This window comes from Falco rusticolus, chromosome 1 (assembly GCF_015220075.1).
Source record: "Falco rusticolus isolate bFalRus1 chromosome 1, bFalRus1.pri, whole genome shotgun sequence".
In the NCBI taxonomy this organism is placed as follows: domain Eukaryota; kingdom Metazoa; phylum Chordata; class Aves; order Falconiformes; family Falconidae; genus Falco; species Falco rusticolus.
The window spans coordinates 8,569,784-8,594,599 of NC_051187.1; the positions used below are offsets into that span (position 1 = coordinate 8,569,784).

General features: G+C 43.8%; 1 protein-coding gene across 2 annotated transcripts in view; it reads right to left on the bottom strand.

Moving 5' to 3' along the window:
• Positions 1-442: 442 nt before the first annotated feature.
• The window catches only part of GAS7 (growth arrest specific 7), a 98,535-nt gene continuing 74,161 nt past the window's right edge, over positions 443-24,816 (bottom strand). For both annotated transcript variants that reach the window (XM_037409042.1, XM_037409033.1), the window contains exons 8-14: positions 19,800-19,874; positions 16,509-16,587; positions 12,413-12,541; positions 10,256-10,379; positions 8,027-8,106; positions 5,556-5,654; positions 443-4,816 (exon numbers count right to left, since the gene is read on the bottom strand). In XM_037409042.1, coding sequence (XP_037264939.1) covers positions 4,703-4,816; positions 5,556-5,654; positions 8,027-8,106; positions 10,256-10,379; positions 12,413-12,541; positions 16,509-16,587; positions 19,800-19,874 — 700 coding nt within the window. In that variant the 3' untranslated portion in view covers positions 443-4,702. The remainder of the gene's footprint in view (positions 4,817-5,555; positions 5,655-8,026; positions 8,107-10,255; positions 10,380-12,412; positions 12,542-16,508; positions 16,588-19,799; positions 19,875-24,816) is intronic.

The window sequence follows — 24,816 nt, forward strand, 5'->3', positions numbered from 1 at the left end:
TTTGAAGAGGTTCTGAGAAGGTCTGACAAATTATGACTGCTACTGAGCATGTAAAGTTTCCTGTGAATGCTTTACAGAAAATTCCTGGGTGGGGGGTGGGAGACCAAAAACCACAAAAAAAAAAGAGGTGATCTCAGTGCAGTTCACTGTCCCAAGACAGCTACAAACACTAACATTACAGCATGGGGCTGTCAGTTAAAAAGCAACTAATTCTGCAATGTGAAACTGCACAGATGCATAAAGCAGGAGAGATCCGGGGCACAAGTCTGTCACACAGGAAAGGAAAAACGATTTCAGGGTTTCCTGCAACTGTGCAACATGAGGGGCAGCACAGCCACGCTGCAGCAGCTCAGCAGGGCTGCAGAGTGGAAAACTATTCTACCAACATAACAGGGATTTCCATATGACTTTCACTGATGTTACGATATTTTAACTTTTTTTTAAAAAAATTAAAGCTATTTCTAAAGATCCCAGTGTCAGATAACGAAGTAACATTCTTATAAAGGAACAACTGAAGTCTTTCAAAAGACGTTCAACACATGGAAGTGATGAACAAAGGTGAATTACAGACATTAGTGAATCTGGAGCAGACTGGCAATCTGAGAATTAGGCTTTTTTGGATGTTGCTCTGTGGAAGCAACTGGAATCTTGCCAGCGATGGGAGAAGAATGCACTTGGCCCATGTGGCAAAGGACTCATTACTTTCAGCTCATTAACTCCAACAGGAATCAGCCAACAGCACTTCATCCAGAATGAGCCTTCTGCTAGGAAATTAGCTGAAAGAATACCTTAAAGAAAGATTTCCAACAAGGACTCTACTGAGTAAACCGTGCCAGAAAATGGCTTTGGAGACATAGGCGGGCCGGTACGGATGATGAATAAAATTTATAATTCTGTACGGTAGCTGCAGTTAAAGCTGGTAAGCACCTCACTAGCTCTAGCACCGGAGTCAGGACACCCAACAGACTCAAACCATAGGAATTCATGGAGCCCTTGAGCTCAGACCAGGGCCAAAGGATTCCGGCTGAAGCAGAGATCACTGGGGAGCCAGAGGCTTGGCAGCATGAGACAAGTATGTGACAGTATTGCTTAGCCAAACAGGGAGCTCTGCAGGAGCAGCAGGACTCCTGAAACACCAGCAGCACCACCAAAGGCCCAGGCAAGCAGAGCTACCAGGTAAGAACCAGACGCAGGTTCCCAGTAAGTACCTCTTCAGGTGAAATCAAACAGTACTAATCAAAAGCTCACCTTCTGCTCTGTGACCAAAGAGCCGTAGGGAGATGTAAGACAGCTTTGTCACTCAACAAAGAAACACTGATAACTGTAGTGATTAATATCGTAAGACCTTGCATCAAGTGTGTGAGCTCACCTGCCAGACAAAAGATGACCCTTAAGCTCAGTACCTATAGAGGCCAGAGACTTTGCTATTCCTGTTAATCAGTTACATTGCAACAACATCTGCTTTTCACATGCTAGCAGTTTTAATGTAACATGAGGCTTGATCTTGCTCCAGAGAAGCTGTTTAGCATAAGCTACTGAATGAGAAAAGACTGGGTTCAACATTTTTGCAACTCAATGGAAGATGAACAGAACAATGCTGCTCAAACTCCTGAAGTTACCTTGTTAGGAACAAACACAAGGGCAGGCATCCATGCTTCCTTCAAACATGCCACTACCTTCTTGGGAGATGCTGTCCTTTCAGAAGCACCGGGGCCTCAGCGCTCCCTGATTTGTAAGGCATCACACTGTCCACGATCCATCAGCCAGAGAGGTGAACGAGCCAGGTAACACTGATCCTGCTGTCTGCAGCATCGTATCACAAAGGAATATCATCTTTTGCAGGAAATAAGCTGGAAACTCTCTACAAGCAACAGCAAAACTTCCCTAACGCTTCCACCAATTACAGAGTAGCGTCTTGTTGTAAGTGAAGCATTTCACCCACTGCAGAGCAGCCCTGTACCAGAGCTTGCTGGGCCTGGTAAAGATTAACAGCCCAGGTACAAACTCTCTCCTCAGATTACTGAAGTGGAAAGAAGAATTATCCTTCTGTGCAGCTCACACATCCCTGCAACATTTCAAATGGACCAAAAACTAGAAGTAGGAAAACTGTGAGGAAATAAAACAAAAGGGGGGAAAAAATTACCCTAAAATACAATTGAGAATTGAGAGCAGCTTCAATACACCTTAGTAGAGGAAGCAAAATACATTTCATTCCTCAGAGAAACCTGTTCTAATGAACAGTATTTCCGGTCCAAAACAGATAAAAAGCTCAAGTGTAATTGATAACAGATTATTTCAGGTATTTATTAAGGAGAATATTGTATAAAGTGCATGACTAGCTTGGTTTTGCAATCAAAACAAGAATGTGGCATCATCAGGATTGCTCATTTGAATTTACAATACAGCTCAGAATACAGGAGTCAATCTGAGATGCAGCTCTTAAGTACTCAGGTTATTTTTGGCCATTGAAGTTTTGAAAGCTCACCCTGCACCTCTGGTTTAAAAAAAAAAAAGTGCCTGTCTTCCAAAATGCATGGTAGAAATAGGAAAAATATACATTGGTATGCCAAAGAAATTAATAGGACAGAGAGAATTGATAGGAAGCCTGAAAAAGAGAGATCATCATCAGAGAAAAACTTCCCTGCTCGAGCAGCAGAAAAGGAAAGTGTATGGAAGTAGGAGGTAGGAAGGACTACGCAATGCTTAAGCAAACCATGTTTCACTTGTATTGCAATGGTCTTTGCAGGAACATAGGAGAGACTCACATAACAGCGTGCTGGATGCTTCCAACACTGAGAAAAAGTAAAGAGTTGTAAATTCAGAGGTGTGTAATGGAGGTGCAGTACAGGAGGTGTCACACCAGGAACAGTCATCCTGAGCACGCAGTGGTCATGGCACTGCACCTGCCAATGTGGAAAGGTTATAAAGGCTAATGATGCAGCAGAGAAGTGGGCTGTGGAGGTGTTTGCAAGACAGGAACGAATCTATACTGCTAAAGAGATGGTTGAGAAAAAGGCAACAATAGAAAAATGCAACAGAATTCAGTCTGAAATAACAAACCAGAAAAATAATCACTGCAGCAATATTACAATGTCTTTCAGATAAGACTTTTCTGTGTCTCAGTTTGTATTTGTAAAGAGTAACACTAATTCTTAATGATCTAATCACAGCACTTTGAGGCCGATGCACAAAACCCTAGAACAGCAGTAAAATAAAAGAAGGGTACGATTTTGATGCCAAGATAAAAAGGATGGCAACAATAAGATAAAGCGGAGCGTAACTGTGGATCAAATGGAATAGTACGGTTTGGGAAACTGTAGATAACACCACAGTAAACACTGAGTAAAGGCCACAGTGGTGAGAATCAAGGTTTCTGCTAATCTAAAGCAAGAATCTTAACAAACCTGGCATTGTATGAAACGTTAAAAAATATATTAACAGCAACACTGAATAAACAAATCAGAAATAACAGCAGGAAGAGAAAATTAATACCTTTTCAAAACCAGTCTCCAAACTACGTAACACTATGTGCCAAGAGCAGTGTTGAATTTTTGGTACTGTGTGGGTAAGGGTAACAAAGGGAAAACCTAGAGGTTAAGAATCTGATGGTGAAGAAGTGCTGGGCACCAACATCTACATTTAATGCAATCTAGCATCACAGATTCATGGCACCTTTGAAAATCAGGCTCTAAAAAGATAAACCCCACAATTTAGCTGGACAAACTTGGTAATTAAGGATACCTAAAGGCCGTGATATTCACCTGAAGGAACCAACAAAGGGCAATTTAAACCCAGATCCCAAATAAAATGTTAGGGGACTCTTCTTTAAGGAGATTCTGTGAGAAAACATCTTGCATGAGCAGGAAAGGGTTCGAACATCTAATTTATTCCTTGGTATATATAACCTCTTTCTGTCATTGAGGGCACTCAGACAGCTAATGAGGTAGGTATAGCACAACCAAGTCTTTCCTGATAAATAACAGCGATGGTTAACACTTTCAACCTTATTGATTGGGCTAGAACAGAAATCATCATGATAATGGGTTTATGTATCCCTGAGAGGGAGTATAAAACAGGAAGAATAGGAGACTTCTCCACAGATTTTGGGAGAAGGGCCATCACTTCACTGCCATAGTGGGAAACTGCATTGTATGAAATCAATGTATTCACACAACATTGCTGTGAGATATGCGTGTTTTTATAGACAGGGGAGCCAGAAAAGTTAATTGACTTGCCTATGGCCATGAAAGCAGTCAGTGACAGACCTAGGATTCATGATCAGGACTTCCTTGCCTCCTGCATCATGTTCAAACAGTTAACTACTTGCTGGCCAGAGGCTCGCCGCGTGGTTGTTCTAACATACTGTATAAAGATAGTCATGCAAGGGATGTAGCACAAAGTCACTGAAGAACAGAGCGCTCTCTGTACCAGAAAGCAGATTTCTTCTGGAAGCTGCGTGCAATTGGGAACCTCTGGTGGGAAGCACACATCTGGTTTCTTCACCCTGGAATGTCTGATGCTTAAGGCTTAGCACAACGAGGACCATTTTAATGACTAAATGTAACAGAGAGAGCCTGTACAGGCATAAATTACAAGGTGTCTGGTAGTGGAACAACCTTTTCCCTATGCTCTTCTGACCCTTAAAAAGCAAACATTAGCCTGGTTAATTCAGTGGACTCATCACATACAACTATAGATCAGTCTATATTTCCATGTCCACGGGTCGGATATCTCCAGTTTTGTGTTCTTTTACCCACAGTTCCCTGTCTTTGGCAGGATCCACTTTCCGAAGCAACTGATCCACGAGCTCTACTGTCTAAAACGAACCAAAACAAGAAGCGAAATGTCAAGGGTGCATTTCAAGCAGAGACAGTCATTTCTGTAAAGCGCAGAGCAGCTATGGGCACGCCTACGTTGCATTTGCAGACAAGTGAGAACTCCATGTACGCAAGACACTGTGGACAACAGCCAGATCTGAATGGGAAGCCTCATAGCAGGAAGCAGAGAAGAGGCAGAATTTTAATGTCAAGCAGAGACAGGCATCCTATGCCAGGCATTGGCCAATTGGTCTCCGACTCCTGTTCTGCAAGCTGTATCTTACACCAAATACAACCATGTACTAAGGTCAGCATACATCCCCCATATTTTAATATTTGAAAACTAGCCAGTTTTTAATAAGAAAAAAAATATATATACTCCGTCCCCAACAGTGGAATTATTTGCCATCTCTCTTGCAAGAACAGATGACCTCAAGGAGTAGTGCATCACTCTGGGAGAGCTAATAATGGCCCAGGCTGACCAAATGTAATTCAAATCATGGTGTCTCCCCCAGCAAAAAGCTGTGATCCAGCAGTATGAAATGTAACCAGGATCAGAGAGTCTTGGAAGAGTAAGACTGTAGAGTGGTCAGTACAGTACTGCTGCAAACTAATGAGCTGACTGTATACACTTTTCGCCTCTCCTTTTGATACAGGCTAGTCAGATCAGGATAGGGACCACACTGCCCAGCTGAAGTGCAGGAAAGACCAAAGGGACCAAACAAAATGCAGACTTACACTTTGGTTGAACATGTCTGTCTCATGCCGCAGCTGTGTATACTGGCAAAGATGCTGCCGTATCATCTCCACCCTTTCAACTTCTAGTCTCTCAAGCTCCTGGACATGAAGAAAAACAAGTCCATATTTTTCTTGGAAGCTGAGCTTGAAGACCCAGAAAAAGGATGACACACAAAAGGCTGCCAGTCAGTGCGATACTACCCCAGGGTCATGCTCTGGGGCTGAATTCTGTGGCTGCACATCCCTCTAATTTGCAGGGAATCAGAGACAGCAAGCAACAGAAGACACTTCAGCCTGAGCCTAGCAACAGAAAAGAAGGTGGAAACCTTTCCAAAACTGAGACAACCGAGGCAGAGAGAGGAAGTACTGTCTTCAGGGATGCTGCAAGCAAGAGGGAATCTACTTCCTGCAAAAAGTTTTGCATGCTTTATTACTAGCTCAAGAAGTTACAGCCATTCCTTAGGGAAGCAGGAGGCTGCACTGGGGTGTATGGCTCAGAGGCATGACTGCCCTTGGTCTAACCAGACACCTGTAAGAGCAGTTGTATCTGTTCATCAGATGATGAGCTGGGACAAGTCTTCACCTTGCTCAGCTGGCAGTAAGCAGACCCTAGCAATGCTTTACTTAAAAAAGGCCAGTGATTTCTAACTTTCCTCCTGATTTCTTCCTTCTCCTTCTCCTGGAATCGGATATTATAATCCAAAATCTGCATTTAGCCCCTTCTTGCCCATCTGAGTGGGAGCAGTGGAAGCAGCATGCTATGGAAGCCTGCCTTTAAACACATACATTGTAATGGACTTTGCTGTATCACTAGAAAGCTCTGCATTCATAAGCACATCGATGGGGCCAAATCTCAAAAAACCTGCCTTCAGAGGGCATTCTGTGTTCATTTAATGGGCATCATGGTGGAGCGCAACCTGAGCATCTACAGGCAGGCAGGCTGCTACATTGCCCTCACAGTGCTACCTGCAATTTGTTAAACATCTTTCTGGAAACAGATTTTTCATTACAGCACAAAAATCTCAGGTGGCAGACTATCTGCCTGGGGAGGAAGAGCAAAGGCGTTTATGGTATGGACAGGACTGAGCTCCTGTTGTTGCCGGTTGATGTACTGCCCTTATGGATAAAAGGGCCCACTTTGAACTCAGACTCCCTTACTTAGGGCACAGATGTGCAGGACCAGAACACAGAATTGAGTGTGCTAGTGCTGGTAAGCATGCCATATGCAGAACATCTGTTGTATCTGCACCAGAAGCTTCAGGGAGGAAGGTATGCAAGGAAACACCATCTTCAGCCCTTGACTCACTCAACTTTGTATTGCATATGAACCGACCTGTATCTGAGCTGATCAGATGCAGACTGTTTTTCAATTTAGATTTTATATTCGTGTGTACCAAGACTTACCTTCAAATGCTTCTCAGCCTGAGTTTCACAACTTACAAAACCTGCTGTGCAGCCTGCAGGCCATAACTCCCCTCTTGAACTGTTACTAGTGCACTTCTGAGTCACACTTCTTTGGGAGCCAATACGCAGCTATCACACCTGGCCGTATCTGGACACGGTGGCACTGATGGTCAGTGTCATTTGCATCACTGAGAAACCACCAGTAAAGGTGAGAGCAGAATCAGATCCCGTATGTATAGGAACAGCAAACTTTCTCTCTCTTGTTCTGCTTTTGGGAAGATAGATATCTGCCTCCTGGTTTTCCATTCTGCCCATCTGTTGTTATTTATTTACTGCAGTTTAAATATCGCACTGACACACTTCCAAATGCCGAGCAATTTATTACTCTGTTTCTTATTAGGGGGAGTTTACAGTTTTGTGTTTGTCCAATGAGAAAGAGACATGCAAAAGATATTTTTATTTCCCACTTTTAAAAGCGATGGGCTGTTGTCCAGAAAGGCTCTAAGGAATGACATGAGGGAAGAGCCCTAAAGCCAAATTACAGGTATTTCAAGGAACACAGCTCATCAAAGCTGTATCTTGGCATCTTGGTGACTTAACCCCAAAGGTATGTGCCCTTACAGTGAATACTATGAGCTGTGCTATCTTCAGAGAAACAGAACAATAGGCAATTAAAGCATGCCTTTTCTGAGCTAGCAATACTTGTGAAGAAATTGTAAAATCATGGATTACAAAGATTCATTAATGCATAAATGGATTCAGTGATTTATCACATTCTTCCATGTCTTCCTTGCATATTATTTCATCCTTCCTGGGGACAATTCCAGTGTTCTGGCCCCCTAAGCAGCCCTGAACTGTTTTAATGCCTTCTGCAAAAAAATTATTATTTCTCCCTTCCCCTAATGATGTAAGTTTTTATTAGAACTGAGAACGGGAAATACAATGGGAGATTCATCACCCAATTTTTCACACTGCTTTGCACTGTAGCTAGCTACGACTGATTAATATTATACACAATTACAATTTTGCAATGCTAGACATACAAGATGCTACACAGAGTTACATACCAGAGTGGTGGTCACCATTTCCTCAAACCACTTTGACTGGGCTTGATTGTAAAGATCGACGCAGCGCATCAGGTCATCTCCTGAAAAGTTCAAGGCAGCCACACATTAGTCTTCTGTAGCCAGCGTGCAGTTCAGGTTTTGTAGACAGACACAGAGGGTTACTTCAGTTAAGAAAAAACGGTCATAGACATAAAGTTATCTCTGAAAAATAAAATAATTAAAATGGGAAGGAAATAATAATCAGCTATTGAGCTGCAGGGTAGCACTCTGTAGGTGAGACTGCATTCTAAGACAGGTCTGTTTAAAGTGGGAGCAAAGAGTCAGGCTCAAGCTGTCCAAGATTGACAGATGCTTATTTGCTACCTCAACCCAGCTGCACAGTCATGCACTCTCACGCCTCTGAAGATGCACAATTCCAGCTGAGCTCTGGCTTCCTCCCACATTCAGGACAGTAACACAATAAGCTGCGATTATTTCAATTTTTTCTTTGTTGCAAGTCTCTGCTCTAATGGAGAAGGAAAGGTAGGTGAAAAATCTGGAAGGCGGGTCTCAGAGATTACTGCTTTCCAGTTAGTAAATTCTCTTTTTTCTTTCAATGAGGCTCAGTTACAATTTCCCTAATGATCTGATGCCTAAGTCCAGGGCTTAAAGTCACCCTGCTCTTTTAGGTGCAAAAAGGTCTTTATACATAAACTGGGGATGAATCAAGCTTCAAGAACAGGACTCCACAAACAAGTGTCAAAGTAGGAAATGCATCTGGAAATCTCTCATGGACTTAGAACCTGGGGCAGCAACCAGACTCCGTGAAGAAACCAGGATTTGGGGCTTAAAGCTTGATAATAAGCCTATCCACCAAGACCGGGGATGCCTAGTCTGACATGAGAAGTCCAAACTCATGGCACTCCCATGCCAGGAGGCTCCTAAGGAGCTATCTGACTTGGGCTTAGCCTCCACTCACCCAAGTGAGTCTGAGCCACTGTACAGCCAGGAAGAGGAAAGCCATGAAACACGCTAACAATCTACGAGAGCAGAAAGCAACGCCACGTATCGGCAACCAGAAGGGCTGGTCTAGAGCTCTCTAGTCCTATCGTTCACTTACAGCAGCCTCATTTCAGAGCCAGATGACTACATGTCGCTGCTGTGCACGTCGCAGCACCCCAGCCAGAGTGTGGGTAGCACTGCCTGTGGGGATGGGGCAGGTCCACCCCTGCCACACACCACAGCAGTGGCACAGAGCGATGGAGAGACTCACACCAAACTCGGGGTTACTTCCATCTGATCTGCTCTCCCTTGCTTGTTCAATAAGTATCTATTACAAATAATTTCTGAGGACCCAAGAGAACAGAGAGAGGCTGTGAATTTGCAGATGGATAACGAGCATCCCTCATAAAGCCTCCTGTGGCTAACATGTAGCTTGCTTCTCCTCAAATGAACATATAAATGTTCACTTTTTTCACACTGCAAATGCCTCCTCAAATCCCAGACAGCCTATCCTGAAGTTTTAAATGCCTCAGAACTATGAAGGACCACTCTGCCAAGGAGTGGACTCATGAAGGGATGAAACATGGAAGCCCTACTTAAAATGCGTTTTCAGCAAAGGTACTAACAGAGCTGCACACAGCAGCTTTGTGGATCTCAAGAAAGACAATTCCTGATGGATCCTATAGGAGCGGTTTGAGCCTCTGTAAAACACGTGTAGGTCACATCAAGCAGCTGTGTCCTCAGTACAATATAGCACACACACCTCACTATCACCTGAACAGAAATCATTTTAATTGCTACTAGCAGCGGAAAAAAGACAAAAAGTTCACTGTCAAGGAAAAACACAGTAACAACAGGCACCCACATAGTTGTGGGCGACTGATTTAGGAAAGAAGGAACTATGACTTGAGGAAACATCCTCAGCTGAGCTTCTTTGCATCTGACTTTGAAAGTTTCACAGTTACCTCAGCACATTTTAACAAAACAAAAGGCCAATTCATCCTCCTTTTACTGTTCTCTACCCAATGATCAAAATCATCCTTGTGCGATGTCTGACCTGGAAAAAACTAGGCTTGTTTCTCCAGAGGATTTAATACCAAACAGATTTGTAGCATGGTTCACTTTGACTTTGTAGCTACAATACTAAAAAACAAGAGAGGTGGGTGGATGGGAGGTTGCATCCCATCTTGCTCCTGCTCCCTGCGGGGCTGCGCTTACCTCGCACCACCGAGAGGCACAGGCACTCACCCGCCTGAGTGGACTTCCGTCTCGCTTTCTTAATTTCCTCTTCTGTCTTGTTGCTGAGCTTCACCTCTAGCTGCTGTGTTTTCATTTCCAGGTCCTTCTGTCTCTCTGTCAAGGCTTTCCGGGCCTTGGAGTAAATAAAGAAGAGTCACAGGTTATAGAGGAAAAGTGCTGCCGGCTGCTTTCAGCCATCTCAGACCCCTTCACACACACATACACTTGTCAGTAAGAGTTCAGGGACTCTGCATAAAACTGGGTCCTAACGGGGACTCAAGTTCTTAGTACACCGTGTGGTGTTCAACAAAGTGTCCTACCACCACAGAGAAGCCGTCACCAACAAATCACAAAAGCATCCCAGCTCTTCACAGGTTCTTAGAAAGGCACAGTACGAGAGGCATCGTCAGATTTCTGTGTTTCTTAGTCACTTTTTCACTATTTCTGGAAGAAAGGGGAGCTAGAGCTTCTTCCAAATGTCTTAACCAGCACCACCAAGACAGCTCTCCTATTTGCTTTTCTTAGGATCTAAATTGTTGAAAGAATTTCAAGTCTCTTAGAACAAAAAAAATTAAGTACCTCCTGGATTCAATATATATTTATCAGAAAAAACTGACAATAGAAACTTTTAGACTTATTTCAGAAAAAATTAATTTAGATTCCTGACAATAGTGGTTTGTACTGTAGAAATCAAGAACCTGAGACCTGGTTACAACTAATTATTTAAATTGCTTTTAAGTTCTTCAGGCTTTTAAAACCTGATTTATCAGTATCAGTACCGAACTTACACAGGCAAATTAATAAAGTGTTGGAAGAAATAAACATCGCTACCACGTATGCATACGGTCACCACATCTGCCAAGGCTGCCTATGTATGTCGAATAAAAATAACTTGGTTTGGAGAGATTTGTTACAAAATAAGCCACATTTATTCTTTACCCAGTTACAGCGTTTCAAACTAGATTCGGATGATTACATTTTGCGAGCACCTTGCAGCCTTCTGCAGTCACAGCAGCCCGCCAGTTCCAACAGCCCGGAGGCACCGTCCCTCGGCTGGTTTCGAGGGGCAGTCCCGAAGCCCCGCTCGTGCTTTGGCAGGTCACAAGAGGGAGCCGCAGGAAAACCAGCTGCTGAGCAGCTGCGTGCTGCATCAGGCACACTGCAGGCGGTTCTTCCCTTCTTTTAATCCTTCTCGAGGATCTACTAATTCATTCTTTTCAATATCCCTACGGAGGACTGTGTTCCGTTGCAGATATGGCTGTGAAGAACTTTTGTTTTGCTGAAAAATGCCTTCCCTGCATACATACAGACTAGCAACCTTGCGTATCCTGCAATAATTCTGTCCCCGGGTTAACTTTCTCATGTGCACGCTGATCTGCAATGAAAGCCCAACCAACCTTCTGGGTTGACTGAGCACGGTACTTTCCTTTCCAACTCACACCCAAGAGCAAACCACAAGAAGAAACCATTTGGCCCAAGTGTTTTGGCAGCTGAGGCACGGGGTATCCCGCTTCCTGCCCGCTGTTACACCCACAAAGAGAGAGGACTTTTTGTGGCTCTAACTCCCCCTACATCACAACATCAGCTACCTGCTGGACGCTCGTGCTAAACCAGCCCTGATCCTAGGGTGCCACTGGTGCCTGGGTTCCTCAGGTGAAGATGTTTGCTGTGAGGTGCAGAAAATGGGAACTGGGAGCTGGTTTGTGGCTTGCCGTGCCCAGTTCAGGCTGCCTCCCTCGGCCATCTGCTTTTAGCCACTGCACGAGGAGACCGAGCCAAGCAAGCCCTAGGACTGACCCTGCTGCTATTCTAAGGCAATATTTTTTAAATTTTGAGGGCAATAGATGCAACTTCCAGATGCACATGAGCAAGCAGCATTTTCATTATATATACTAGAAATATACCATCCCTAATTGGGAAGGGGAGGATGAAACAAAACCCCAGTTCAGCAGGAATGCATTAGCCCTGCCTGTAGCCCCCAGTTCCCCAAATCTCAGCTAAGCAGCAAACATCTGGGGCCCAGCAAGCGTAGCTAACAGCAAGAAACACTCAGCAGAAACCTTTGTGGTTCTCTGCGGCAGAACAGAAATTTTTCACGGGGCAGCTGCTCTAGTGTTGAAACCAGCAGTATCTCATAAAACTCTCCAGTTTGCTCTCTGCTCCCACCTTTTCAACGGCTGCGTAGCGGCTGGCCAGGTGCTTCCGTAAGTCTGCAATATGGTGGTCACACTTCTTCATGTCTTTCTTGAAGTTCTCTCTGAAGTTGAGCAGGGGTTTCTCCACCTCGCTCTGAAGCTGGTGACGAAAACAAAGGAAGAAATGGCAGTAACGAGGAGCTGAGCACTAATTACTAGCTCTTCTGCTGAGCAGACAGGCCAGAGGGAACGATACACGTGCTATACAGCGATGCTGCTCCTCCCCAAGAGTTCTGACTGAAGCTACTGCAAAACTCAGCTCTTCAGAGTTAACTCCGTTAAGGGAATATTTACTGAAGGGAGCAAAAGGACAGAAATCTTGCCTTCCTCTCTCCCTGTTAAATCTCTTACATGTAAGATCAAACCACAGGTCAAATCCAGAGCATTACCCAGGCTGCTCTGACTCTGGCCTAACCAATGCAACTTGCTTAAAAAACCCAAAATACACAAAGTAAAGCAGCCAACCCTGACTGCAGCAGGGTGAGCCAGCAGACCCTGGTGACATATCTGTACTCCCTATATAGTGAAAGGAGATCAAATGTGGGCACGTTTTATGTATTTCTGCCAAATATAAAGAGCCTAAACAGAAGCCTGAGTATTTAGTTGAAACTCTTTCAAGGAGTGGCACTACTTAAACCACTGAAATGAACTCAGGAGAGATTAATCTAGACAGCACGTGTGACTCGACAGTCAGTAATAACTCTTGATAAGAGTTTGTATCACACTGCTCTTCGACTTTCTGATACACAATTCTGACATCTAGGAAACGTGCTCTGAAGGGATACAGATGTTTCACTTCCCCAGAAGCAACCAAATACTTCCTTTTCTATTATCCCCCCCCGTGGGGATGCTGGATTCTGCCAACACAGGCGAGCTGGGTCTGTAATCACCTAACATGGCCCAAAGTGGAACAGTGTCAAATAGTCGCTGAAGGCAAATATTTTTGGCCTTTCTTCAGTGCTATTTTAATGAAAAAACTTTATTCAAGCTCTCTACAGCCTTCTAATGGAGAGAGGCTACAAAGACAGCCAAGACCCTACAGCACACATTCTAGAGAGGTTAAACAAGCCTAAAGCACACCTTGTTTAGGCAGATAGACTGGCACCACAGTGATCTAATATAGCCTACGGCTATCGGAAGGTCAGATACAAGGGTAACAGGGTCAAACTCTTTTTTCACAGGGCCAGGAAATATCACAACAGACAACCGAGCTTTTGGGAGGTTCAGGTTAAATGTAATTTAAAAAGAAAAAAAGTAAAAATCACTAGAACGGTAGCTGGGCACTGGAACAGGTTGACCAGAGAGGTCGTGAAATCTCTGTCCTTCGAGATATTCAAGACTCTGCTAGACAAAGACGTAGCTCACTTGATCCACTAAGTCCTGCTCTGACTCGGGGGGTGGATGATGGACTAGAAAATTATGGACAATATTTTTATGACAGTCTTATCAGGATGGCCCAGGCAAGCTCATAAAGAATGGTTCACAACTCTGTGGTCCAGCATGGTTACGCAAGCTCTCTCAAGAACAGAGGTGCAAACCAACAGTGCACTAGGAGCACTGTCAATGCTCAGTGGAACAAGAACTGGAACAGAGAGAAGTTCTGCATGGCTTCAGTGAACTCCAGAAGCAATATATTACAGTTGATCAAGATGTCTGTGTCCAGCTGAGTATGAACTAGCTACACAGCCTGCATTCCCTTCAGACTGCTGCATTAATAAATGGATTAACCTGGGGAAACAACCCAACATGAGTCACCCTCGGTGGAAGAAGTGGCAATGTGACTCATCTGACATAAGCAGGCATCGCTGTGAAAACCCTTATAAAAATCCCCAGGGACAGGGACACACCAAACAGGGGGGCGTTTCACCGATAGTTCTACTTGCCTAATAGAAAGTAAAGATACTTGTTTACTTCACATGGTTTATAATGGGATGGGATATTCTGAGATCCTCATAAAGACGGGAAATGCATCACCAGGAGGCTCAAAATACAAACAAGGCAACTGCTTTCTCCAGTTTTGTGTTTTGGGAATCAGAGAGACTGACTTCTTAGTGAAGGCAGTCATCATTCTTCTAGCATCATTATGTTGCTTGAACTTCCATCTTGCAAGAGGTACCATAAGCTGTCAAAATAGACTCACATGTGAACGACACAGGCTTTTAAATATCAGATTATAGTTGGCCATATTTATTTTTTTCTAGAAGGTCTTGCTAAAAGGCTTTTGAATGCATGTAATAAATGACAAAAACATAAACTACTTTCCTAAGGTGAAGAGATTTAAAGCACCAGTGTATACAGACAACTCTGACACCCTGATGTCACTGAATGGGTGAGAAGTGACAAAGGATTTGATATCTCAAGAAGGCTGCTAAAAGAAGTTATGAGGTATAGGACAGAGACCCTGTACCTCTGTGCCAGTGTGGTAGAGACTCAGGCAGAAAAAGAGGCATATGGTTAATCCCAATGTTAAATGCTAGAGAAACTACACAGCTGAGTTATCAAAAGGTACACTTCAAAAATTCCTCTGATTTCACAAGTACTTATTTTTTCCCTTGCTCCATCAGCACCATTTCCAGAATGGCTGGTAACACATCACCATATCCAGGCCAGCCCACCATGACTTCAACTAGTACAATACACGTGCATCTTCTTTTCCAGCAGAACTCACCTCCTGGAGTTCAGTGAAGGATAATTAGATAGCTGGAGAAGAGCTTCAGTGCCATGACAGCCTTCCTGAAGTATTCCTCGTGTGCATGTATCTACAGCTGCCATGCTAGTCTGCACAGGCATTAGTACTGTACTAATATGCTATGTCCAAGTGCCGCGAGAGTGCTGTCACCTTCTCTGATCTGTTCCGTGACCCCCACTGTAACAGTGCTGTGAAGGACTGTCACAGGACTTGTTCAACGTCTTCATGGCTGGTGTTTATGTTTGAATACCCTTGGCGTGCTCTGCACCGTGCTGACTGCTTGTGTCAGCAGTGACTGGTTTCGTTCGACGACCAACAAGAAATGTAATTACTAATTCTAAGAATAACTTCTCTGAAAGTAACAGCAATAATCAATATGTTTAAAAACTCTGTTAATAGAAGAAAGTTGGAACTAGGAACTCCCAAAGCAGGTACGGGAAGAGCGGGGAGAGTTCAGGGGGTGCTACAGGAGTTTCTGTGCACAGCTTAAGGAAAAGTAAAACAATGACAGAGCCCCTATACATTGCCTGCCTACACATACACACCACTCCAGGGTGCATTTCTTCCTCTTGGAAAACAATACGGGATGACAACGGGGAGTAAAAAGTATTTTACTAATTACAGCCCTGAAGTAGAAGTCTGAAGCAGAGCAGCAGGTTACCAAGGCAGCAGCTGGTTGCCTCAGTAACCTCTGCATAATCGCTTACAAACGGTGCAGAGCTATAATTTTCCTCCAGAACATGGCTGTTGTGCTCAGGTATCTGCCACTGTATTGAACTTGATCACCCACAGAGGTTAACACAATGAAACGGCACACGTGAATATGTCAGATGCGGTAGGAAAAAAACAGATAAATACCGTAATTTCTACAAGAAATGTCCTTGGGCATCACTTGAGAGTAGATCCAAAAATAACATGAAATTAAAGTTCCCTGTGCACTTTTCAGAAAGGCTAATGATACAAAGAAGTCAAGAGTCCTGGTTCTCTTCCTTCTAGACAGATACAGTAGATTCCAGTTGAGAAGCTAAATATTACTTTGTATTTCTTCCTCTACAGAAGTAATCTGCACAAGCTCTAGGTAAATTTACTTGAACAGGCTGGAACTTAGAGCCCTACGTGAATAACCTCTAGAATCAGTTTTCCTTCTTTTTTATGAAAAATTAAGGCTAGATGTGTTTTAACTTACTCATCAGGTAGGTTAAATAAACTATGATTTTGGCAGGAAGAACAGATGGGGTTTCAGTAAGTTTGTTAACCAACATGTTCATTCTTCTAAATCTGTACCATATGCATGTGTATTTTCCCCACTAACAAGCACTGAAGGGAGATCCACATCAATTACAGGGCAAAAATATTTGCAAAATGAAGAACTATTTACCTTAGAAGAAAATTTGAGATGAACCTCTGCTTCATCAGCTAGACTCTTCTTTAGCTGAGCCCAAGCCTCTCCTAGTGTGCTGAAAAAACAGTGACAATGATCAAAGCCCCATCTTCTGCACATCCTCCCAGCGAGATCTGTCAGACAGACACCGTATCTTGCTCAGCAAAATCGCAGAAAAGTGATAGTAGAAATCTGAGAAGATAACTGATCTCTGTGACCAAGGCAGAACTATATCAGCATTGTATGCAGCAGATCTGTGAAAACACTGTTCACAATGATCTCCAGTTACAGAGATGCCACGGTCTCCATAAGCAAGATACTTCAGGATCTTATCCTTACCATAACAAAGTTTTTCTTTGCTAATCTTTAAAATATATCTTCACCAATGCAGTTTTTCCATTGACTCTTCTACTTTACACCCGACTTTTGGTGAACAGATTATTCTACTTCTCCTTGGAGCAGCTTTTCAGTATTTGAAAATTACTCTATCTTCTTTTTCCTTCAGACAAATTATTTTCTAGATGACGGCAGGTTAGGTATGCTCCTCTAGACCCCCTCTAGCAGCGTAGATTCCTCTTAAAGCACATAACCAGAACTACACCATCTTCCAGCGGAAGTCTTCCAGTTGCTAAACTGGTAACAGATTATTTTGTATCAGACACACTTTCCTCTGCATATCTATGCTTTTTTAGACAACAGCGCGAAGTTGTTGATGAATAAGCTTGTGATTCACTACAGCCAGATCCTTCTCCCACAGACCGTTATGTAACTGTATCTTTAACATCCTGTGAAAGTATAAAACCTGGTACTTTGTCCTCATTGAAACACATCTTCATTATTTTCAGTTAATTTCTCTAGTTTAACAGAGTAATTCAAATTGCAATCTTTTCTTCAAATTGTACATACCATCCTTCCAAACTTTGCCTCATCTCTGATTACAGTAAACCCAGTATTTATTCTATCATAGGTCATTTACAAAAACATTGAAAAATACCTGGAATTGGGACGAACCATATGGGATCTCACTCCACAGCTACTTTCTGCACTTTTTATAAGTAGCGGGTATGACTTCTTACCTAGTTTTGCACCTTAGCCTTTATTTAGGCCACATTTCTCTTGCCGGCCTACAAGAATCTCTCATTGCAAAAAGCTATACTAAACTAAGAGCTATGATGCCGACTACTTCTGTTACTCCATCACTGGTAGAATTTAAGTTGGCTTGACATCGTATGCATCCACAATAACTGTTCATCACCTTAGTTTTCATTAAGTGCTTCTAGAAAGCCTGATGGTTTATTCCGCCACTTTGCAGAGGTTAAATAAAGCTGAGTGATCTACAATTTCCTGGCTCCTTCTCTCTCCCACAACTCCTTTTCAAAGACAGTCCTATTTGTCGTTTCCTGACAGCTTGAAAAATTGCCTGTCATCTGCAGTTTCAAAATAATGATCTGTAATCTCTGATGTTGCTCCAATGACTGAGTCTTCAAGTACGGTGGTCATCACAGCTAAACAACCTGAGATTGTTTCACTTACCTAAGTGCTCCCAGCTCTTCTTCCTTAGTCCCACCCTGAGGTCCCTCCACCCACCATCCAGTTCTCACTGGCACTATTTTATCTGATTACATAAGTCAAGAAGGCATTTCAGCCTGCTAAGTATCTTCTGCATCTCTTATCCAAATACAATGCCTTAAGTGACCACGGATTGTATCACCTTCTGTGGACTTGCAGCAGCACTGTACTCACAGCAACTTGGACAGAACCATCCTGATACCACAAACCACTTCCATCTTGTCACCCTCATGTCCCACCCACACACATGATGGTGGGTCTTCTTACCACCAGCGGAGGGCAGAGGACCCTGGAGGGACAGCCCATACTTTCTGTCAATTCCACAGACTGTGGGACAGCCAAGTTGGAAAATGCTCTGCAGAGTATGAAACCAGCAGCAGTAACTGGTGCGTGAAACCAGTTCATGGGGTCTCCAGACTCATACCCTCTCAGAAACGAGAGGAAGACCCTGGCCAATGCTTACCTTGAGCGGGCTAGGCTGCAGTCACACTTTTAGTTCTTCCAGACCTTCCTGCTGGCTGCTCTTCCTCCCTCACTTTCTTAAATGGCATTTTTCCCTTTCCTGGGCCTCATCAGTCTCTGGGATCTCTTCACTAGCCTCTCCCTGGCCCTAGCCAGTTGGGCCACCACAACATCAGGAGGACAAATTCCAGCTGGACCTCCTTCCATTCCCTCACCTTGCCACCGCTCTGGGCAGAGCACCACCAGGCAGTGCTCCTTCTCTGCGTGCCGTTTCATGTCCCCTTCAGTTCCCTACTTGAACATTTTTTATGCTTTGCTCCTCATTCCCTCCCTTTTCATCTACGCTCCCCTAGTTTCCTTCCCCATCATTTTTTCAGGCACTCCCCTCTTCTCCTACTAGGGGTAGGAGAAAGTGGGAGGAGGATGTGGAAGAAAGTGGGTTTAGCTTTGCTAGGAGCAGGTTAACACCCACCCCTAAAGGGGAAAGAAGAACAGGAACCACTGTCGCTAACAGCCTAATTCACCTCTCACGATTTCTGTCCTTGCCTGCTGCAATCTGAGCAAACACCTTGTGGACCTTCACTGCCAGGAGAAACACAGTTTCAGAACTAGAGTGAGGACAGTAATTCCCAACCTTGGCTTTCAGTGCTTAGAGGGTTTGTGTTGTCCCAGATAGAGACAACAACTTTAATCCTTCAGGAGTGGTGTCTTCTCATTATCACTGCAGAACTGCAATCTAGTCCGAAGTGCGTTGCCCGATACCTTCTTAATAACTTCCAAAGTGTGAACATGCTGTAAATAAGGAACAACCTGCTGCTTTTCTTGGAGGGCCAACGAATGAATGATGAGAAGAGACTTCTCCATTCTCTCTCTGTGCTGCTCCAATTCTATTGGCCTGACCTTAAGAATCTACTTTCAGCAGTATATATATTCCATATATTCTTCCATATTCAAAGTAATTTAGTACTTATACATGCTAATCCTTAAAGGAACTAGTGCTGGCTAGAACAAGGATAACAAACACATTATTGGAAATGCAACACGTTTGATACACATACCTACAAATTGACCATGAACATCTTAAAAAAAAAAAAAAATACTCCAAAGCAATTCTATCTTGCCCAGCACAGCCAGGATGCCAAGTGAAATAAACCTCTACTCAAAGGAGAGCTCAGAAAAAATACATGTACCTGCATGGGGGAACGCCTTTTACGTTAAAATTCTTGTCTTCTGCAAAAGTCACAGACACACACTTACCCTTCTTCCTGAGCAGCCAAGGAATTCTGAGACAGTTTGGACAGGTTCTTAGCGTATTCCTCCTCAATCTTTATCCTACACTCACACACACACAGACACAGAAAATAAAAAGACAGCAGTAAGTGAGCTTTAAGGCAGAAACCCACACACATAATCTAAGGACATTTTCTGCATTTTAACAGATCTTGCCACAGGAATTTTCCCTTCAGTCTCCAGTGCTTTGCAGCACCAGTTTCAGGATCCGTCTCTCCCCTCCATATGCTAAAAATGCAGTGGCAAGAGCAGGATATATGCAGGACAGCATGTGTGATAAAATTAGAAGGAAAAGCTACAGTTCTGGAGAGCACATAACAAGGACAGAGTGTTTCTACTGTGCAACACGGACTGTCTGCAAAATGGGGCTCACTTGAGAAGCATGTGTTTCGGTCTGCTGCTAAACGTGAGGTCCGCATCCTTGAAGCAAAGACGAAGGAATGCAGCGATACAGGAGAAATCCAAACGAGGTTTGGGGTGCTGGACCGCATGTTTCCTAGGGACATTCAGTGTTTCCTGCTCCCTATCACAGGTGACAAAACTTGTGAAGATGTGGCAGGGGCTTTGCCACCAACACGTGGTGGTGAGCCCCTGCCCTTCACCCATCCCTCCCACTGCCCTGTCCTCTCCCTTCGCTCAGCAGCACCACACCAGGAACAGGATCGGAGCGTGCCAGCAGTACGGGTGCAGAAGAGGGAAGCTGCTGGCACGCTACCACTGGGCGAATGGCTGCAGGGAGAAGAAGCAGCATAGCTGTTGAGCGAGGGGACAAGGGTAAGCGCTGATGGTACAGCAGGAAGAGAAGAAGCAGTTGCTGGCTGAAGAGACATGCATCATGCCTGAAGCCCACCTCTTGTCTTCCCCGAGATCTTCTCCTAGTGAAATGTTTGCAAGGTATACATGATCCCCACTAGGGCAAACAACTGGCTATTTGCTGTTTTTCAAACTAGCTTGCTCAACAGAGCATCTCCAAGAGTGTGCTCAGGGGCACCCAGGCAGAGCAACTACTGAGTCCAAGCTGGGGAAAAACCTGGTTTGAAATTCATCTCCTTCCAGTGAGAAGACAGAATGGGGGAGGTTTTTGGCATGCCCATTTTGCAGTAGCTAGTTAAGCAAGCACTGTTACGCACGGCACATCTGAGACAAAAGGGGTCCCTTGAGCTAGCTAAGAGGGGTCTGGTATTCTGAGCTGCTGAACTCAGAATCTGTGGGATGCAGCTGGCTGAGGGCCAGGGTGATACCCAGCTCGGTCTGGCACACTGCAACTACAGACCTCACCCAGCACGTGGGGTCCTCTTCTTCCCTGCCCCATAAGACCAAAACCAGCCAGCTCCCCACACCTGCTGTAGCAAGACCAACCAGTACAGCTGTTCAGCACCAAAGGCTACGCTGTGGTTTAGGATCTCACTAGGAAAAGGGCTTTACCCAGGCACATTTCACCTGACCTACTTCAGATACCTACTTGAGGATGAGGCTAATCTTGTCTCAGAAGTGGCAACTTCTATGAACTGGAAAGGGAGCACAGGTCAACTGTAATAAACATGCAAATGTCTAAATGTAGCTGAGATAAATATCTAAGTGTCCAGCCCAAAGTCAGGGCTCCATGCTTTTGCCTCAGTTACCAGGAGTTCCCAACCAAAGCTCTGGTCTACGTCCTTTACTGTGCAACTTTATTCCTGCGGGATTTTGGCTTAAGGATGCCTTTGAGTGATTGACTTAGGGATGCTAGGTATGCAAAGGTGCTAGCTGATCTGCTGACTGTTCTGAGCTGCCCCTACAGACAGACCCTGACATAATCTGTGTCCCAGTCCTTTGTCTCGTGAACAGAGGAATAACCATCTTCTATTCTAAAGGTTTGCTATGAAAGTAATGAATTTGAAACCCTGTGAAGTTTGTCCTTGATACTGCTGTAGCCGGCAAAGTATTGAACACAAGACAAAAGGAAGCCTCGTGATTTTCACAATCACACATAAGACACACCACGTACGCTGCCATCAGTGCCTGTCCTAAGCCTGGCACCCTACATGCAAAGCCACTAGCTTTGGTGGAAGTGCTCCTCACTGGTCCCAGCTTTGGTCCAGGCTCTGAGATTTCAAGCATTACTTGTATTGCAGGTGGATGGCACTACTTATAGGGCAGACTGCCTGGCGAGAGGGAATAACAACAAAACAACCCAAACAATAAAAAGGTGAATTGGTTATTGCTTAAGAGCCCCAGTGGGCAGTCATAAATTGTTCCACCACAGCCTGCCATCCTGCAGCCAGAACACGCTGAACATTTCAAAAGAGGCTAAAAACCAAGGTGAAGATAAATGTCGAAAAGCAAAAAAATACACCTCCTGGCCCTGGATAACATAAACACCTTTTAAACTCTGGATTGTGGTGACTGTGAAACACCAGTACATCAGTACACATGGAGCCCCGAGCTTTGCAATCCTACCTCTGGAAATCCACCCAGCTGCTTCACCATAACTCCACCTTCAAACTAAAATAAGCCGTTTCCACTAACTTCTTTGAAAACTTTCAGCATTTCATTCCCTGTGTAATCAGAAGCATTACAGATTATATGTGCATTTTGACCCATACTCTCTTGATTTTATTAATTCTAGTTGCTCTTTGGAGGTTTCTTCCACGCTCTCTTGTGCCTTTTTTTTGGTTTGTTTTGAAATGAAGTACTTCATGTGCCCATACTCAAATAATTTCAGTCATGCCATGTTATAATGGATAAAGAAAAACTACAGCGCTGCAGAGGGAGGCAAAGATGATCTGATGTGACTACCATGCAAGAAGAAGCTAAATAGATTAAGACAACACAGGGAACACAGAGAAAAGGTGATAGAGGGTATCTGACAGCCATCTACACAACTGTCACTGTGTCAAGACAGTGACTATAAGTCTTCTTACACTACTTCTCCAGATTGGGACGCAACAATGAAATTATCAGACAACAGAAGCATAATGACTTATCCTGTAGTGCATAAATTGCAGAAGTCTTCTACAGATTGTTGCAGTGGTCAACAATACAAAAAGAGTCAAAAATATTAAAACAACAGTGAAGATGTTTGCAAGTATCTGCTGAACATGGCAGACCTAAGGCAAACTCTGGCTCTGGAAAGCCCAAACTTCTGGTTATTGGATGCTGGGAGGACAGAGACTCTCATGCTCTTTTTCTCTTATGCAGTCAGTACTGTCACGGTCAGATTAAAGTCAGTGGGCTAGACAGACCTCCATCAGACTCACTACAGCCATCCTCCTGCTTGTATTTCTTTTCATGTCATTGAATAATCTGCTATTTATTTTAAATTTTCTAAGCACAGCCCAGTCAATTAGAAAGTGAGTGGTCAAAAGCCTAAGACCATGTTCCTTTGCTAATAAAAACATTACTAGTTCTACTCGGAGAGGCTGATGCTATTCAGTCTGCAGATTTTCTTGGCCATTTTGCAGTGCTTACTTGAATGCAAATGCTGGACCATATTTTCATTTTTGATTTAAAGTTCTTCTTTCCTTCTTTCACACCTACACCCTTGATCCTTCATTTCAGTCAATTTACTATTTTTTTTCTCCCTTTCTTGAGGTCTGCCTTATTAAAATTCAAAGTCTGTATTATAACCCTATCTTTGTCAACAAGAACTGAAAGAACACATAATCGCTCAGTCTAAGATTGCTATATACAATTAGCTCCTCTAAAAGTATCTGCTTGATAAACTATATCTTAGCTAGTATTGCCTCTTGTTGGTTATTTGATGAAGAAAACTGGTTATCATGCCTCATCCCAGTTTCCTATTGAAAGCTATTTCTATTAGCTGCCCGAACCTCACCTCCAGAAGGCTGGTTGTACAGATGGAGGGAATTTGTCTGGATGTGAAAACCCCTAGCTAAATGTGGTCTGGTATTCCCTGAGCCATCTGATGATCGTCATGAAAAAATCTTACCAGTACTTCCTCCCTCAGCTGGGAATGTCAAGGTTTCCCTGATGGCCTGAGCTCTCATTTCTGTGAGTAACTTCTCCAGCTCAACATCAACCTCCTCCATTTTCACACAGAGCAATCCTGAGTAATTTGTTCCAATACAGAATTTGTCTTTTTAAACTCCCATCCAGATCCTCTTCACATTCAATTCCAAACCTTCTTTGTTTCCAGCACACTGTGAATCTTTTCTGTCTTGTCTTCTATAACATGCCTACTTCTTCCTCTACTGAGGACACAAACATGCCTCTTCCCAGTGTCAAAGCTGCTCTCTCCTTGTTCTCTTTGATTTCATGCCAACTTTCCCTCCCTCCTGAATGCTCCTTTTTTCTGTTTCTGTCAAATTTCATTATATATTACTTTCTTTGGAGCAGCTTTCCTCCTCGTTTCCCTGGCCATGGCTATCGCAATTCTGCTTGGTCTCTCCTCATCTTCTAGCTTAGCAAGACTATTTCTCGACTGTATTTTTCCTTTGCCAGCTGGTGCTTTCTTTTACCTGCATCCTCTAGTCGCACTTTTTCATGGATCACAGAGGCAACTGTCTCTCAGACTGCCTTATCTCAAACGCAGTAGGAACTATGCATGGATGCTGGGCACTCTGCACCTCCTGTATCAGACTGTCTTTATTACCTGTGCTAAACTTTGCATTTCTCCAATGCTGCCATATCCCTAATACTACAAAAAAAGATGAAAGGGAAAAAGAAAACAAACTAGAAATGAAAGCAACTATCTGCAAGTTCTGCCCAATGGAACTGCCCTCCAAATGCCAACACAGATGCCCCTGGTTGTTGCCCTGTTCATTGCTTACACCACTATTGATTTATGTCAGCACAGCCACACTGTGTCTGCAGCAGTGGACCAGGAAGGCAATACCAACTCAGCAGCAAGCACCAACACAGAGGCAAGAACAGAGGACAACAGCTCCTTCAACTGGTGCAGCTGCCTCCAGGAGAGAACACCCGTCAGTGAGCTCTGCCTTCCTCCTGGGACTAAACACTGCTTGTTCCCTTTGGGCTGTTC